This window comes from Oryctolagus cuniculus, chromosome 5, assembly GCF_051225735.1.
Source record: "Oryctolagus cuniculus isolate XC-2025 breed Fujian yellow rabbit chromosome 5, ASM5122573v1, whole genome shotgun sequence".
Taxonomy (NCBI): Eukaryota; Metazoa; Chordata; class Mammalia; order Lagomorpha; family Leporidae; genus Oryctolagus; species Oryctolagus cuniculus.
This window is the reverse complement of record NC_142871.1, coordinates 122,252,073-122,269,752: the sequence shown is the minus strand read 5'-3', so window position 1 is coordinate 122,269,752 and position 17,680 is coordinate 122,252,073. Positions and strand designations below refer to the sequence as shown.

Here is a 17,680-nt window from a genome sequence, read left to right as displayed (position 1 = left end):
TTATTCCTTACTACTAAAGGCAGCTGTACCAGATTCTCATTTATACACAGCTACACTATGAAGCAAGAATTCCTGAGGAAATCTACTCTACATGTTAAGCTATGGAAGTAGGTGTATTCTTTTCTTAAATAAAGTCAGTAGGGATTGGGTCTTTTTGGATTTAAACTGGGTTTGTAAGAACTTTTGGACAGTTTCATTGTCATGCCAAAGCCGATCAGTCATTGATAAAAGGATATAAAAAGCGGGAACACATTTGTGCTATTGTTGGTAGGTCTGGTGGGTTGAGGGTCACTTTGTCTCCCCTTGGTGGGAGGGGGAGTGCCCGTGTTCTCAGTCGTCACCCACTCCCCCATGACACCTAGTCCAGCAGTAGCTGCAGGCGGTCCTGTCTGCCACACACCCAGATCAACGTCTCCTAAGGAGACAAGCGCTGGGCACTTTTTCTAGGAGGTGACTCTGCCCTTGCAGGAGGTTATGCCTGCCTCACCTGGGCCCTGCCTCTCCCACAGTGAAACAGAAGGCACTCAGTGGCCTTGATCTCAGAATGCATCAAGAGCCGAGGGCTTAACCCTGTTTCTCAAAGGGAGGGAGTTCTGTAAAGCCAATAACCTATACAAATGGCTGAGGCCAGTACAAGAACTGAGCCCTGGGATTCCCACGCCCTCCTGAGCCTGCCTGGAAGTCAGCAGTTCCGTTTTCTGGGTAAGTTCAGTCTTCGGATCCCTGACTCCTTCCCTGTGTAGGCAGCCCATCCCTTGCCTGTCACTCACAACTCATGCTTTTTATTCCATCTTCTTTATCTAGATTTTTTATGTACCCTCTAAATCGGTGGTGTCCATTTTTGAAATTGAGGAGTGTTTCAGATCCGAGTGAATGCTAAATCCTAGTGTTAATGATGGGATTTTTTTATTTTTCTTTGTAGGGATTCTGTCCACATTTGGAAATGGGTATGTCCTTTATATGTCTTCTAGACGAAAGAAGAAACTCAGACCTGCCGAAATCATGACTATCAACCTAGCAGTCTGTGATCTGGGGATTTCAGGTAACACAGCCCTGCTCTTTGTGGCTCTAACTCCCCCCATTCTACCCCCTGGCTCTGAGACCCCCCCCCCATTTCTCCCTCACAAATCATCTTTACAGAGGTTGTGGTAAGAGCTGTTGGGCTACAGAGATCATTCGTTTAACATCCATTGAGTCTTTTCTAAGTGCCAGGCATCACACCCTATACCTTAGTGTAGTGAACTGAACTATGCAGAAATCAGAAACTTACAGGCAGGAACTGGGCCACTGTTTTGAGCTTGGTTCCACCCACCCACCCTGTTGGAAGGGTGACTCAAATTAGCATCCAGGGGGTGGGGTCTTGAAGAATGAATGACAGTGGAATGCAGCTGTGAGGGGAAAATAAAAAGAGGATGGAACTCCCCTGTTGATGGTGTTTGTGAGTTAGGAACATAAAGCAGGCACTTGACTGCACAAGAAACCACTGGGGATGTCCGGTACCTTACCCAGAAATTTTGATTTAAGTGTTTAGGAATGTAACTTGGGCTTCAGGGTACTTGAAATTAGAATCTCCAATTGAATAAGCGTGTGGCCAAAATTGAGAATAGCTGGTTTCTTCTTGCTTCTTTTGCATCTCTGATAATTAAACAAGGAAGAGTTGGGATGAAATTTCTCTTTAAATAGAATTCATTTAAAAATGATATCAGGGTAAGTCCCCTCCCTTCTGTTTCTCCTATAACATTCCAATGTTGCATAGCTGTACTCCAGTATGTCTTTGAATTCCAACATCTGCGATTTAGCTCAGGGTCCTAGGTAATCAGTGTTGGGGAAATCGTGTTGGAACAGCACGCATAAGCTCCTCTTACTCATACAGCTCCTTTCAGCTGTTTTTCATCCAAAGCTCCCCTTTTTAAAACGTCTTCTGACATTTGATTCCCCTTCATAAGTGAGCTTTTCAGCTTCTGCCGATCTCCCCAAACAAGGTTTAATAATAATCCTCCACCCATCTACTCACATAGCAGTAGAAATGTTGCGCTCTTACTGAGGATGTGGGTGGTCTCAGTTACTTGGGAGAGGCTTCACTCAGAATGCACAGGCTTCAATAGCATGAGTTCCTATGTTAAATGCACATTGCTCATTAACAGAAGCATGGCAACATGCCCTTTTCTGTGAGAATAGGATAAACGCTGGGGAATTTATGGTGACAAAATGATTGTCATTTTGGAAATTGCCACACGATGGCGGTGTTGCAACGTCAGAGATAGCTTTCCCAGCGAGCTCATCCGGACGGCCCCTGGAGGTTCTTTCCTGCTACTGAGAGTAAAACGGCGAAGTGAAACCTGTCATTTCAGCTACACCCTTCACCGGTGGGTAATACTAGACTCATGCTTAAGGCCGAATTAGACTAGGCTTGAATAAAAATGCCTTTAATTGGTCTGAAACATTGAAAATGCTTTCAACCAAGCGAGTCAGCTCTGGAAGTGCACAACCCTCCTCATTATTTCGCATGTCTTCACGGCAATTAATCAGAAAGCGTTATCCTCGGTGCGACAGCTTTCTCTGATTAACCCAGATCAGTCGGAGCATCTATAATGCACTTTCTCTTCCAATAAACCTTAAAAGTTTTGTCTGCCTTATGTTTTTTGCTCAACCACTTTCTATTACAGGCACATTCAAGTAGCACATCCTAGAGACCAAATGTACTCACCAATGCAACAAACGCTTGCTGTCCAAATACTGACAATTGTGAATGCGTATTGCAATAATCTGAGGAGTTTAAGGAAGTATATTGATGCCTGGGGTTGTTCAGGATATCTGGAGACTGGAGTTTTGGGTATCGATATTTAAGGCAAAGCAAAATCAAACAGCCTCTCCTGTGGTTCTACCGCATGGACAGGTTCAGAAGTACTCTACCAAATGGAGAGAGAGACCTACTAGATGGCGTTGCAGCGGTTCACCAAAGCTCTCATTCCAGAAGGAAACGCTAAGAACCTCTTGCTATTCGTGGTCCCAGGCACAACCAACAGTAACTCCACTCCATCAGGTCTTTCCATGTCTCTTCTGCCTGCAGCGCCCACCCATTTGATGGTTACCTCTAGCCTTTCAGTTTGGTGTCTCCTCTGCGAATATGTTCTGGATATTTTCCTGCCTTCTCTCCTAGGGACTTAGGCATCTGGCCAAAGGTCACCTCCCATGTGAAATAGCAATTTTTGTCAATTGTCTCCCTGTGTTGTTCTTCACAGCACTAGTCACACACAAGGTTCCTTAAAATGGGTGGAGTTCACACCTTCTTTCTCCACTGCACTTAATAATCTTTATACCCCTGGAGTGATTCTCACTCTCCTCCTCTTCTGAACTCACAGCACTTAGTTCCCACAGCCTCTCTAATTAGGGCTTCCTCTGGTAACCTCCCTCTAGTACATTTTACAGACATGTAACTTCTAAAATACAAGCTCTCCTCTGTGTGGTAGAAACTAAGTTTCCTTATGCATTATAGGATTCTTTTACTCTCATACTCAGATTCCAGAATGCCCCCATTAGGGGAAGAAGAGTGAGGTAAATGGAAATAACCATTTTGTACCTTCTTTTTTTGGGTGCTTTTTTTTTCTTCTCTTTTTCTTCTTACTTGTGTTTCTCCATCTCTTTCCTTTCTATTGGCTAACACAATTTTGTGAAAATTTTTATTAGAAAAAACAGTGGCATTTGTTTCAGGAATGTATGCTTCAACATTATGCTGTAAATCTACCAACAGCCTGCATTCACGGATTAAATGAGAAAAAAACTAATCACTTCAGTAAATGCAGGGAAAGCATTCAATATAATTTAATATCTCTTTGTGGTTAAAAAAAAAAGCACCTTACCAAAGTAGTATGAGGAAGGAAGTTCCCTGTGTGAGGGGGCAGGAAAAATGTTGTACTCTATGATGAAACAGTTAAAGCATTTATTTTAAAGTTATCTGCAAGACATAGATCCCATCTATGATAATTTCTGCTCACTATTGTACTGGAAATCCTGGACATTTTCTACAATAGAAAAAGAAATCAACTGAGTTAAAAATTATAGCCATTGGGAGATCAAGAATCTATGCTGCAGTCTCTCAACAGCCTTTATCGGACTGGAGCAAGTTTTCTGATTGGATATATAAATGGTATACATTTAGTTAAGAATTTTTGTATCAAATTACTCCTGGGTTCAGGACTGATGTCTTATTTTAAGGAATTCTTTCTAGTCTAATGAGACCATACTTTGCAATTGGTGGAGCAGCATTTACAAAAGAATAATTAATGGAATGTCTGCAGCATTCGCTATTGAAACTGATTTGGAAAATGCTGACACACAAAATCAGTTATTTTTCTGATGTTTGCAAATTTTTAGAGGCCAGAATTTTGACTATCAAGAAGCATGTATAATAGGTAACCTTCCTCAATATTATTTATTATGTAAGTATTTTTATTTGTTTTGGAAAATAACTCATCAGATCATTGTTTTGCAGATCTTGGGGTTCTAAATGAGATTGCTGAGGTTGAACAAATCCAGACATGTATTGTCCAAACTCTCATTTCAGTGAATACTTTTTGATCAATCATCTTTGAATATCTAACTTTGAAGGGAGAAAAAAATGGAGTCTTGGGCACTCTGGAGGGGAAATCAGTGTATAAAATTCGTGCTCAGAGAGTTTTCTCTGAGGTTTCATTGTGGATACATTGCCCTTTTCTCTTAGCATTCAAATGAAACATTAAATAAAACATTACAAGTGACCAGAATGTTGTCATTGTCCACTGAAATCATGTTTCCAGTACTTCCTGAAGCTGACACCCTTTAAGACAGTTCTTTATAGTAATATTTCCTCTAAAAATTCCTTCTAAATGATTTTACTTATTTGCCTTTTGAGATGATTGAAAAACTCTCTTGGTAACTCAATCTATTTATTCAATGACAGTTCTTGGAATTTTGTTAAGACAGAAGTTGTATGTATTGAAGGGTGTGTGTACATGCAGGTTCATGTGTGCTTCTGTGCAACAATGGGAGGAGGGGCCAGGTGAGCTGAGGTCACTGGAGGGCACTTCTCCCTGACAACTTGCTTGGTGCTCTAGTTGTAGGCAAGCCATTCACCATCATCTCTTGCTTCTGCCACCGTTGGGTGTTTGGCTGGATTGGTTGCCGCTGGTATGGATGGGCTGGATTTTTCTTTGGCTGTGGAAGCCTTATCACCATGACTGCTGTCAGCCTGGATCGGTACCTGAAAATCTGCTATTTGTCTTATGGTAAGTTGGAAGGTTTCTCATTCCCTGATTCTGAAAGCTGGGTGGATTTAATATCAATGTTGTATACATTTTACAGAAATGATAAACAAGATCATTAATAACATTAAAGATCAAGAGTATTTCTATTTATAGCTTATCTTGTTCTGATGAATGTTTAAGTATTTGAACCTATGTCCATGTAGATTTCTTTGAATACTCTTTTTATAATGATGTCTGGTATTTTGGCTATAATGCTTTAAAAATATATTTTTCTTGTATAAATTGTATAAGCTTCTAACACGCTTTGCCATGAAGTCAATTGAAATAAAGAACATTAAAAGGATGTTAAGTCCAAGATGTTTATCTGATTCCTCATATAGTAAGTATAATGATAAGAAAAATTGATGGTGATTCTCCCTTATGGTTTTAGGGTCCCTGTGATTTCAGAGAGAAGGAGTTCCTAAAAGTTCACCTCCAAGTTAAAAACCATACAGCTGTTCCTATGTGAAAGGACACACACAGTTAAATATTACTCAATGATTTTTTTGTTATTGTTAGGTAAAAAGATGAGTAAAAGAATTGGTGAAGGTTAACTCAGCAATTAAACACATCTTTAGAACCTAACTATTTTTTAATGGTTAGACAATTAGTGAAATATAATTTTTTGGCACTTTGCTTCTTGAGGTTTTGGGAATTTATTGGGCCCAAAAGAGAAGCACTTTGGACTTTAATATTAAGAACCAGACACAACCAGGGAATAGTATAGATTTCTGGATAAAGCTGCTTTGATTGGCAATCTGCCAATCAGAGTGGCTGAGACCATGGGACAGAGTATGGCCAGGAGACTGAGGTGGAAAAAATCAATTGATCTGTCATGCTCTCAGTGTGGTAGAGTTTTTCTTTATATTTTAAAAGTTTATCAACTCCAAACTCTAAGAAAACCACGCATGGGTTGGTAGGAGGGTCGTGAACTACCATCTTCATGATCCAGCACTCATTTAAAAAAATTCCACTCTTTTTTCTAAACATTTAAAATAACCAATAAAAATAGCCTGAATCAATATTTCCAATATGATAAAAATATCCAATCAGACATATTTTGGATGACATCAGAATGTAATTTTGTATAAACAGATTTTAAATTAAATCATTGATTTTATAGCTGAGGAGGCAAAAGTTCAGTTACCTCAGAGTATTTGAGAAAGATTAAACCTTGATATTTCTGTTCATAAATATTTTATTGAGTTTAGGCTTTGTGTCAGTTAAAGAGATGATTCTGTCTTCTGCCAGATTCATTGCAGAGCATATCCATATGGGAAATGTATATAATTTCAGCTTCTTCTAAGATTGAACCTCAATAGCATGGCTTCCTAATTAAATCTAATGCACGATTAAACCCTCCACACAGTGTTTTAGAAGGTTGGAATTAGAAGGTCACTTGGGGACATGTAGACCTTTCTCCCATATAATGTGGTAAGCTGTTTTAAGGCATCCCTGAGAGGCAACCACTTGGCTTCTTCTTGAATAATTCCAGTGACCAGTGACGGGGAGCTTACTTCTGCACAAGGCAGCCCATTCTCTGATTGGTCTGCTCTCATTGTTACAATGTTATTCCTTATATTGAGACAAAACTGCCTCCCAGTAACCTCCACCCATTGGTCCTAGTTCTGACTTCTGGAGCAACACAGAACCAATCTACTAATCTACTCCCTCCTGTATTGACAGCCTTTCACCATACTCGAATGTAAGTATAAAACACCTCACTAAGTAACCCTAACCATAAATGCTTATATGTATGCATATATGCACATTCCCATAAATATATATATATATGATTATCTGTGCTAATGTTTTATCAGTTATAATGGAAAACCAAGAGCTGACATATATTGTGGCTACCTGATTATTACCCATACCTGACTGGGCTTGAAAAGTTTGCATTTCATTACACAAAGTACCATGTATTTAAAAAACTAAATAAAGACAAGAGTGTAGAAACAATCTAGTTCGTTTCTTGCTTGTGCTAAAGGAGACAAACATACAGGAGTAAAAATTCATGGAGAAGAAGTGCTTTATCGTTTGCAAAGCAGGCCCTTCCATGGTCTCCTTCAGCCCTATCAAAACCTGTAAGCATAATATCTGTTCCTTTATTTTACTACTAAGAAGTCAGGACATCCAGAAAGAGTACATGAGTGAGGTTAAACCCTAGGAATAAGAAGAGTTAGGCCTTACTGACTCCCCAAACTTCACAACACACCAAACAGAGGCAGGCCCTGACTCTATGTTGAAAAAATAATTTAACTTTTATTAAATACAATTTTATATTTTTTCTCTGCTAGTACAAAACAAAAGCAGTAAGGAGCCCCAGAGCCTCTTTATTTGAGGTAAGAGTCACGTGTGCAAGAAATTTGCTGTGTAGGACGCAGCACTATATCAGTCTGACCTGATGTTGTTGAACCCTTTGAAAAAAAAATCACTAGTGCTTTTCAGCTTATCTTAGATAACTGCACTATTTCTACCTCTTGGAACTCCCTTTTACTTAAGAAATCAGTGTTGGAAAATAAAGCTCTTTTTTGGTTTTTGGTCTTCTGAAAATATAGTCACAGAATTAACTTTGTAGAACATCATGCCACCTAGTTAGATTCTACCTTTCCCTTTCTGGCCGTGTGAATAACATCTAAAGATTCAAAATATCCACACATCACCATGTTCAGTCAACCACTGTATAAACCTGCAGTGACATGATCACAATCTAACCCCACTCAACAAGTCCCCAGGAAGACATAGGTTATAGACACAAGAGATTTTAGGAAGAAGGGCGTTTTAAAGACACAAGTGACATTTTGTGATTTCTCACCTTGCCCGAAGGATTCCCTCTCAGTTGACCCACTGAGGCTTTTGAGATGTTTTCCCAAGATTTCCTCCACGTCTTCAGCATCCGCTCATCTTTTCCCTTTTCCCAGCTTTTGTCGCTTCTCCTTCCCGAAGCTCCCAGGTGCCTAGAGAAGCCATCCTTGTGAGATCTCTTCAGAATTATTCTCCTGGAGAAAGGCCCAAGCTCTGGAATGCTTCCCCTCTTCAGTTACCTGCCCACATCTCCCAGAGTTCAATGGAATAAATCTTTGGAGGTGGAATTTGATGTATCGAGGGGAGGTGTTTGGGTGTAGGGCAGATTACATCGGGGTAATGCTCTCCTTCCACCTCCAGGGGTCTGGCTGAAGAGAAGGCATGCCTACATCTGCCTGGCGCTCATCTGGGCCTATGCCTCCTTCTGGACCACCATGCCCCTGGTGGGTCTGGGGGACTACGCACCTGAGCCCTTCGGAACCTCGTGCACTCTGGACTGGTGGCTGGCCCAGGCCTCTGTAGGGGGTCAGGTTTTCATCCTGAACATCCTCTTCTTCTGCCTCTTGCTGCCCACGGCTGTGATCGTGTTCTCCTACGTGAAGATTATCGCCAAGGTCAAGTCCTCTTCCAAAGAAGTAGCTCATTTTGACAGTCGAATCCATAGTAGCCATGTGCTTGAAATGAAACTGACCAAGGTAACTTCAGCAATAATTCATGGAGGGGTTTTCTTATCAATTAAAACTCTTAAGGGAACGAGAATGGGGAGAAAACTTCGTGTCTCCACTACTTATGTACTTCTGATCTTTATTATTATTTATTTAAGCCTTTCTAAGTGTCTCTTCTCTCTTCTTTCTTTCTCTATTGCTGTCTCTATCTCTATCTCTCCACTCCCTCTGGTTCCCTCTCCCTCCCTCTCTTTTTTTCTCTCTTCTTCCTTCTTACACACAAGCACTTTTCATATCTACCAAAATTTGTATAATGGATCCAATGGGTGGAAATTTTCTCAAATGAATAGAGAATGATTGGTTCTTTTTTTAAAAAAAGGTTTATTTGCAAGGCAGAGATACAGAGAGGCAATTCACTTCCCAAATGGTTGCAACAGCTGGAACTGGGCTGATCCGAAGCCAGGAGCAGGAGCTTCTTCTGGGTCTCCCAAGTGGGTGCAGGGGCCCAAGCACTTGAGTCATCTTCCACTGCTTTCCTTAGACCATAGCAGAGAGCTGGATCAGAAGTGGAGCAGCTGGGACTTGAACTGGCACCCATATGAGCTGCTGGCCCTGCAGGCAGCGGCTTTACCTGCTACCTCACAGCACTGGCTCCATGAGAATAATTGATTCTTAACAATTAATTTGGTAACAAAAATAAATATTATGAATCATGTACTTATACTTTTTCATGGACTTTGGTGGGTATCATTAGCAATATTCTACCACTTGAATTACTTATGGAGTATGAGTTTACCACACAGAGTTTCTCATGGGATGCTTAACACAAGAGAAATTTCTGAGTGTGGAATACCTTGGTGAATGTTAGTTTCAGAGCTGGCAGTTCTTTAGATATTGTGGTAGAAGGAAAAGAGCACACAAGTTGACAACAGACTAGGGTTTTAATCTCATCACTGACACTTGCCAGGTCTGTGACCCAGAGCTGGATACTTTGATTCTTTGGATCTCTATTTTCCTAACTTGTGTAAGAGGAACAGTAGCATCCATGTCACTGGTTTATGATGGAGATTCAATAAGAAGCATGTTATTTTGTCACCCCATATATAGTATGTATTAACAAAACTGTAGGTTCTTCTTTTCTCTTATTCCTTTTAGTAATCCTTGGTAAAGTCTAAAGCAGTGGTTATCACACTTTTATGATATTCCAACCCTGTATTGAAACAGTACTTTTCAGAACACATACCTTCAATACAGGTGATATATAGGTTTTTTTAAACTTTTATTTAATTAATATTAATTTCTAAAATGCACCTTTTGAATTATAGTGGCTTTCCTCTCCCAAAACCTCCCTCCCACCCGCAACCATCCCATCTCCCACTCCCTCTCCCATCCCATTCTTCATTACGATTCATTTTCAATTATCGTTATATACAGATCAACTTAGTATATACTAAGTAAAGATTTCAACAGTTTGCACCCACAAAGACACACAAAGTATAGAGTACTGTTTGGATAGTAGTATTACCATTAATTTGCATAGTACAACACATTAAGGGCAGGGATCCTACATGGGGAGCAGGTGCACAGTGACTCCCGTTGTTGATTTAACAATTGACACTCTTATTTATTACGTCAGTAATCACCCAAGGCTCTTGTCATGAGCTGCCAAGGCTATGGAAACCTCTTCAGTTCGCCAACTCTGATCTTGTTTAGACAAGGCCATATTCAAAGTGGAAGTTCTCTCCTCCCTTTAGAGAAAGGTACTGCCTTCTTTGATGGCCCGTTCTTCCCGCTGGGATCTCACTCATAAAGATCTTCCATTTAGGTCATTTTTTTTGGCCAGAGTGTCTTGGCTTTCCATGTCTGAAATACTCTCATGGGCTTTTTAGCCAGATCCGAATGCCTTAAGGTTGATTCTGAGGCCAGAGTGCTGTTTAGGGCATTTGCCATTCTATGAGTCTGCTGTGTATCCTGCTTCCCATGTAGGATCATTCTTTCCTTTTTAATTCTATCAATTATTACTTGCAGACATTGGTCTTATTTATGTAATCCCCTTGACACTTAATCCTATCTTTTTGATCAATTATGAAATTAAACTGATCACTTAGGTAACATCATTGAACTGTATATTAACTATTAGCATATAAAATTAAATATATGCTAAATTTGTAATCATCCTTCTTGTATCCTAATTGGTTATGTTGATTGATCCCCAAGTATTCTCAGAGTCCGTTTTGGAGACCACTAGTCCTAGGTACCAATAATAGCATAGTTCCCTCCAGAATGAAGGTGGCTTCATATAATAGGACCTTGATGCTAGCAATATCCTTCTTTCCAAAGTGAAGAGTTTTTGAAGTTGTGCAAAGATCTCTCAGTTGAACAATTTGAACTAGAAATTCTTGATTGTTCCAGCTGATCCTTATTCTCTAAATTCTACTGTAAGTAAGAGGAAGCTTTGAGGGATGTTTCCATCATTCTAAATCTATTTTAATAACATTATAACAGAATAATTCTAGGATTAAAAATGCATCATCTGGAATAATGATCTCCTTTCTGTCTTATAACTGGCTGTAAGGAAGGCAAATATTTCCATAAAATACAGCATTGTGAATTAGGTTCTTAATTTCTAGCTCTCCCTTTAGCTCTTATATGTGAATTAAAAATTTTTTAAAAATGTATTTGTATGGCAAAGCAACAGAAGGACAGACATGCTGCACAGAGAGAAAACACTCCTATTTGCTGGTTCGTTCTCTGAATACTTGAAACAGCTGGGACTGGGATGGAGCCAAAGGCAGGACCTGGAGCTCAACACAGGTCTCTCACATAGATGGCAAGAACCCAGCTACTTAAGACTTCACTGCTACCTCCCAGGGTCCACATTATCAGGAAGCCAGAGTTAGGAATTAAAACTGGGAATTAAACCCAGATACCCTGAATGTTGGACACAGGACACACAACTTAGTGTCTTAACCACTAGGTTAAATGCTTATTCCTTCTCTGTGATTTTTAAAAAATGAAATTTGTACAAAGTAATTCAAGTTAAATTTGAATTGTATTTAAATTATATCCAACTTTATACAAGGTACTGTTTTAGGAACTGGGCAAATGCACCAATGATAAAATTTTCTCTTTTAATAGTTGATGGGATTCCCAATTATGTCTGGGGAAACCATGTGAGGCCCATGGCAATGGTAAAGTGGATTTAAGTTTACCTTGCAGTTCTGTTGTTTGACAGCATAAAGTTGCTGAGTGGGCTCATGCAGCATTCTATTCTTTGCCTCTGCTTCTATGTCTTCTTGCCATCTTGCCCGGGATGCTATTGGTCTAAAATACTGTGATGGTCTTGCTTAGTGCATCTGGGTCTTTATCCCCGTGAGGCCCTTTTCTATTTTCTCTGATTCTGTGACACATCATCTTCTCTCCTGTTAAGAACTGATCAACTCAACCCACTCATATTCTAGCATCTTGTTCGTTTTGTGTTTGTGAAGGGTGGCCAACTTGTTTAGTCCACACATCTGAAACTCATTACACATATAGGGTGTTGTTATAATTTATTATATAATTTATTCTTTCTATCTTTATGCTTGACTTGGACTGTGTAGATCAAGTAGTTAGGCTCAGCCTAAATCAGATTAATCAAATGGATGTCAGACGAAAAGTATAGGAATATATATATATATGATTTTGTTTTACATATAGGTGTATATTACTCTAACATATCCTGAATGACATCGGCTAATATATTATATAATATGTCCATATTTCATTTGTATATGTCAAACATATATAAATAACCAAAATATAAAATGTTTCTAATTATTAATGCTTGTGCAAAAATATACATCAAAATTCAACTATATTGAAACACTAAGTACAACTTTTTATTATGACATCTTCTGTACTAAATATGAACAGTTTTCAATTATTACTCAATTTTGACCTTGATTTTCCCTTTTGGGTAGTAGCAAGTAGAAACAACCTCACACTGGGCCTTTTTATAGTCTCAGGATTCTTTTCTCCTATTCAACTACTGCTCAGGACTATCAGTTTGAATGGTCCTTTGGTACCTCTGATCTTCATAATAGACTGATCTAAAAGCTTATTACTTAAAGGCTATCTTCCTTTGTTTTGGGATCAAAAGTTATGTAGCATTTTTGTGTACTCTGATTATTTCTAGTTAGGTTATTACCTGAACCTTCATTTTGCCAGTTTGATGCCATCAATCTAAGTACTTGCATTCCATCTACAAACCTTTCTGGACTTTTTAGCTTCCCTCTAATTGATTTTTTAAAAAAATGATGGTTCTGCTGGGATTTTTGTAGTAGGCTGAAATGACAGACTAGTAGTAGTAGGCTGAATTTATAGACAATAAACAAAGGTATAAATCCATATATATAAATATATAGAGATATAATACATACATGTCGCTACCCCTCTTAGCGGAGGAAAGACACAGGACCCTGCGCTGTTCTTTTGTCTGCTCGGCCCTTCCCGGGTTTGCTGCTGGTTCTTCCCGGGTTGGCTGCCGTCCCTCCACCTCCGTGGAGGGGCGGGCCCCCCTGCCACTTTCCCCACTTCCGTGGGGGAGCGGCACACCGCTGGCCGGCTCTCTCGGGGGCTGCTCAGATGTTCCTCAGGTGTTCTTGGTGCATGTTGTCTCTCTCCTCCTTTATAGTCCTCTTCCACCAATCCCAACTCTGCTACCCACACGCCGAGTACGCTGCCCTCCTCCAATCAGGAGCAGGATCAGCTCCTGCAGGTCATCACTCAAGTTGGCGAGAGGCAGCTGCGTAGAAGCTGTTTACTCCTCTCTCAGCGCCATATTGTGGGAGAGCAGATGCATAGAATAAGTCTTAATTCGAGTAACTTAGTCTAGTCCGAGTTGCTCCCCACACACATATATATATATGAACTATGTCTCCAAAATATTCTTGGCAAATGAAAATTCTGTGCATAGATTTAAAAACTTTTTGCACCAAAATAAATTTATCTTTTAATTGCATTTTTACAATTTTTATGTACTCTTATATTTCCTTTTTTTTTTTTTTTTGACTGGCAGAGTTAGACAGTGAGAGAAAGAGAGAGACAGACAGAGATAAAAGTCCTTTTCTGTTGGTTCACCCTCCAAATGACCGCTACGGCCAGCGCGCTGCGCTGATCTGAAGCCAGGAGCCAGGTGCTTCCTCCTGGTCTCCCATGTGGGTGCAGGGCCCAAGCACTTGGGCCATCCTCCAGTGCCTTCCCGGGCCACAGCAGAGAGCTGGACTGGAAGAGGAGCACTGGGATGGAACCAGTACCCCAACCGGGATTATAACCCAGGGTGCCAGCTCCGCAGGCGGAGGATTAGCCAAGTGAGCCACGGTGCCAGCTGTCCTCTTATATTTCTATGAATCCACATAATCTAATTTTTTTTTTATCTTTTATTTAATGAATATAAATTTCCAAAGTACGACTCATGGGTTACAATGGCTTCCCCCCCCATACCGTCCCTCCCACCAACAACCCTCCCCTTTCCCACTCCCTCTCCCCTTCCATTCACATCAAGATTCATTTTCGATTATCTTAATATACAGAAGATCAGCTTAGTATACCTTAAGTAAGTATTTCAACAGTTTGCTCCCACACAGAAACATAAAGTGAAAAATAATAGATGATTTTTTTTAAATGATGATGAAATCAGATCAGACCTATTGTCATGTTTAATCCCAGTGAGAGTCAAGTTGGGAATTGAAAATTTCTTTCTTTCTTTTTTTTTTTTTTTTTTTTTACAGAAGATCAGTTTAGTGTACATTAAGTAAAGATTTCAGTCGTTTGCACCCCCATAGAAACACAAAGTGAAATATACTGTTTGAGTACTCGTTATAGCATTAAGCCTCAGTGTACAGCACGTTAAGGACCGAGATCCTACATGAGGAGTAAGTGCACAGTGACTCCTGTTGTTGACTTTACCAATTGACACTCCTGTTTATGGCATCAGTAATCTCCCTATGCACCAGTCATGAGTTTCCAAGGCTATGGAAGCCCCTTGAGTTCTCCGACTCTTATCTTGTTTAGACACGGTCATAGTCAAAGTGGAGGTTCTCTCCTCCCTTCAGAGAAAGGCACCTCCCTCTTTGAAGACCTGTTCTTTCCACTGGGATCTCACTCACAGAGATCTTTTTGCCAGAGTGTCTTGGCTTTCCATGCCTGAAATACTCTCATGGGCTTTTCAGCCAGATCCGAGTACCTTTAGGGCTGATTCTGAGGCCAGAGTGCTATTTAGGACATCCGCCATTCTATGAGTCTGCTGAGTATCTCACTTCCCATGTTGGATCACTCTCCCCTTTATTTATTCTATCGGTTGGTGTTAGCAGATACTAGACTTGTTTATGTGCTCCCTTTGACTCTTAGTCCTTTCATTCACATAATCTAATTTTTATGACCACATTTGACCTTGTAAGATAAATTTTATATTGAACAATCAGGATAAATTCAATTAAACAGGGATTTCCTTCCTCTTCCCATGGTTACCTGTAAGTTCCAGGAAAGTTTTCATAATGTTGGTGTTGGTAGGTAAGGCTTTTGCTATGATTGTTGTTATTCATTGACTTAGCATTGTTGAGATGTTTAAAATTCCCTCTGGTCTTAGTAACAGATGTCATGGGTGGCTTTACGTCTCTTGTATGTCCCAACTATAAGGCCTCTTTAGGCTCATCAACACTGCTAACTCCTTCCCTACATTTCTACTGGAACCCATTGATCATGGCTAGGATCCTGGTCAGTGATGCACAAGTTGTCTGCTCTTTTATCCCCAAATGTATGGGGAGTTCTTTTTGTCACCCATTCTTATCCTGGTCTCTGGTGCTCAGATCAGTAAGATGCCTTCTCAAGGTCAGGGACAACTCTTCTGATGTTCTCCCTTGCTTTTGTTCTTTCAGCAGTTTACCAGCTCTGGGGTGGGAAATGAAATGTGGCTCTTATTTCTGTGTGACTCCTCTAAGTTGCTCACATAGTAATCTTATTGTAATCTTGATGGCCCAGAATATTTTAAGGTTCTGGCTGTGGATATTCAAAGTTATTTTTTTTTACGTACTCAAAACCCTTTTCTCTCAACTATTTTTATCCCCTGTAAATTTCAAATTTCTATTTTGAAACTGAAAAGCTGAGAAATGAATGTTTTATTTCTTTGGGTATTTGTGCTTGCAAAAGTCTTCACACAAGACAGTGCATGTTCTTGCTACTGATTTAATGAGGGGAATGGTAGAGTGACAGGAAGGAAGTATCAGAAGCAGAGGTTAATTTTTCCCCAAAATATTATACCATGTATGTTGGAGCTGCATAGTCCTTCATTTAGCACACACCTATGGCTATAATATCCCAGGCCTACAGTTAGTATCCAGATCCTGTGGGTACTAGGTTTCTCCAGTGTCCCTTATATATACCAGAAAGACTTCTTGGCTGACCCTGGGCAAAACACCACTGCTATGGATCATCAGAGCACTTGGTTTTTGACCTTTAGTGGACTTGAGATACTTTGAATCACATGTTTGTCAAAGATTTTGCAAGACAGCGTGTGAGGTGAGGACAAGTGCTTCACACTTTTCTTGCTACTGCATCCTACTGCCTGGCGCCTGCTAGATATATTATCAAAATCGCTTGAATGAATACATAATTGAATAAACTAAGTTAATCTAATTACCTGAATAAATGTTAAGAGCTCCCTTGACCCCTGGCTTGAGTGCTCCTGTTCCTTTTATACGTGATGGGATATTTGGTTTTGCTTTGTGCTTTCCCATTAAATGTGAAACATTTTAAGAACTCTTCAACATAAAGCTCTGTTTCTTTCAAATGACTCCTCTCCTTTATCACTCACCAAATATTATTTATCAATGCAGATTATGAATCAAAAGTCCCTGTGTTGACTTTTAGGGTAATTTTTGAGAAAATTGAACTGTATTGTTTTTAAACGATTTTTTTTATTTGAAAGGCAGAGTTGGAAGAGAGAGAGAGGTATTGATCTTCCATCTGCTGGTTTACTCTCTGAATGGCTAGAGCAGCAGGTCTTCTACTTGGGTACAGGAGCCCAAGTACTGGGCCATCTTCTGTTGCTTTCCCAGGCACATTAGCAGGGAACTGGATCAGAAGTGGAGCAGCTGGGACGTCAACCAGTGCTCATATGAGATGCTGGCATCACAGGCAGCAGCTTTACTCACTATGCCACAGTGCTTGTCCTTGAACTGTGTTTTTTAAAATTAATTAATGATGTCTATGTTCTTAGTTGGTCTTAGCTAAAATGTCAGCTTAAATGTTTCCAGAGAAACATTTCTAAAATTGAATTTGAGTTCTTCTATCGTGTTTCATGAAAATCTTTACATTTTGTTTCTAGAACGTGTCAAATTTTTAACTGATTTATAATTATATTCTTGTTTTGTGGTTACTTGCTCAATGTCTGTCTTTCGCAATGCCAGTCAAAGGACCCCAGGGGGAAATAATTATGTTGTTTTGCTCACTTTGTGTCCCCTGGGCCTAATACAATGCCTCAAACATAGTAAGTGCTTTTTGATGTGAGGAAGGATCAGTTCAGGGTGACCTAATAATGAAAAGAATTTGAATCTAAGGGTCAATGCCAATATTGATACCAGTCCACTAGGAGGTTTCATGTAGTTGGCATTTATGTTATTTATTTTGGCTGCCAGAGGCTGAACACTTTCTCTGTCTAGGAATTTCCACCATTTGTGTGCTGTTCAAGAATTGAAGAAGGAGCATTGTGCCTCTTACTGTAAGATCCTGCAGGGACCAGCAATCTGTTTCCCAGGATTTCATCTGGGGTACAGCTACAGTCCCTGGGCACAGCCATCAACTTGTTTCAGGAATAGCAATACCAAGTCTAGGGGCAGAGCCTACTCTCTCAAGTCCATGGCCATACCAGTGATGGTTTCTGCATCA

General features: G+C 40.0%; 1 protein-coding gene across 7 annotated transcripts in view; it reads left to right on the top strand.

The window, feature by feature from the left end:
- The first annotated feature begins 15 nt into the window (after window positions 1-15).
- OPN5 (opsin 5) overlaps window positions 16-17,680 on the top strand; it is a 29,076-nt gene continuing 11,411 nt past the window's right edge. Inside the window, exons 1-5 of one of the 7 annotated variants that reach the window (XM_089332383.1) lie at window positions 233-702; window positions 923-1,042; window positions 5,094-5,264; window positions 6,909-6,987; window positions 8,451-8,707. In XM_089332383.1, the coding sequence (XP_089188509.1) occupies window positions 618-702; window positions 923-1,042; window positions 5,094-5,264; window positions 6,909-6,987; window positions 8,451-8,559 (564 nt within the window). In that variant the 5' untranslated portion in view covers window positions 233-617 and the 3' untranslated portion in view covers window positions 8,560-8,707. Of the gene's footprint in view, window positions 108-232; window positions 703-922; window positions 1,043-2,240; window positions 2,367-5,093; window positions 5,265-6,908; window positions 6,988-8,450; window positions 8,786-17,680 lie in introns of those variants that run through there. The other 6 variants (XM_089332377.1, XM_089332378.1, XM_089332379.1 and 3 more) reach the window with 6 other exon arrangements.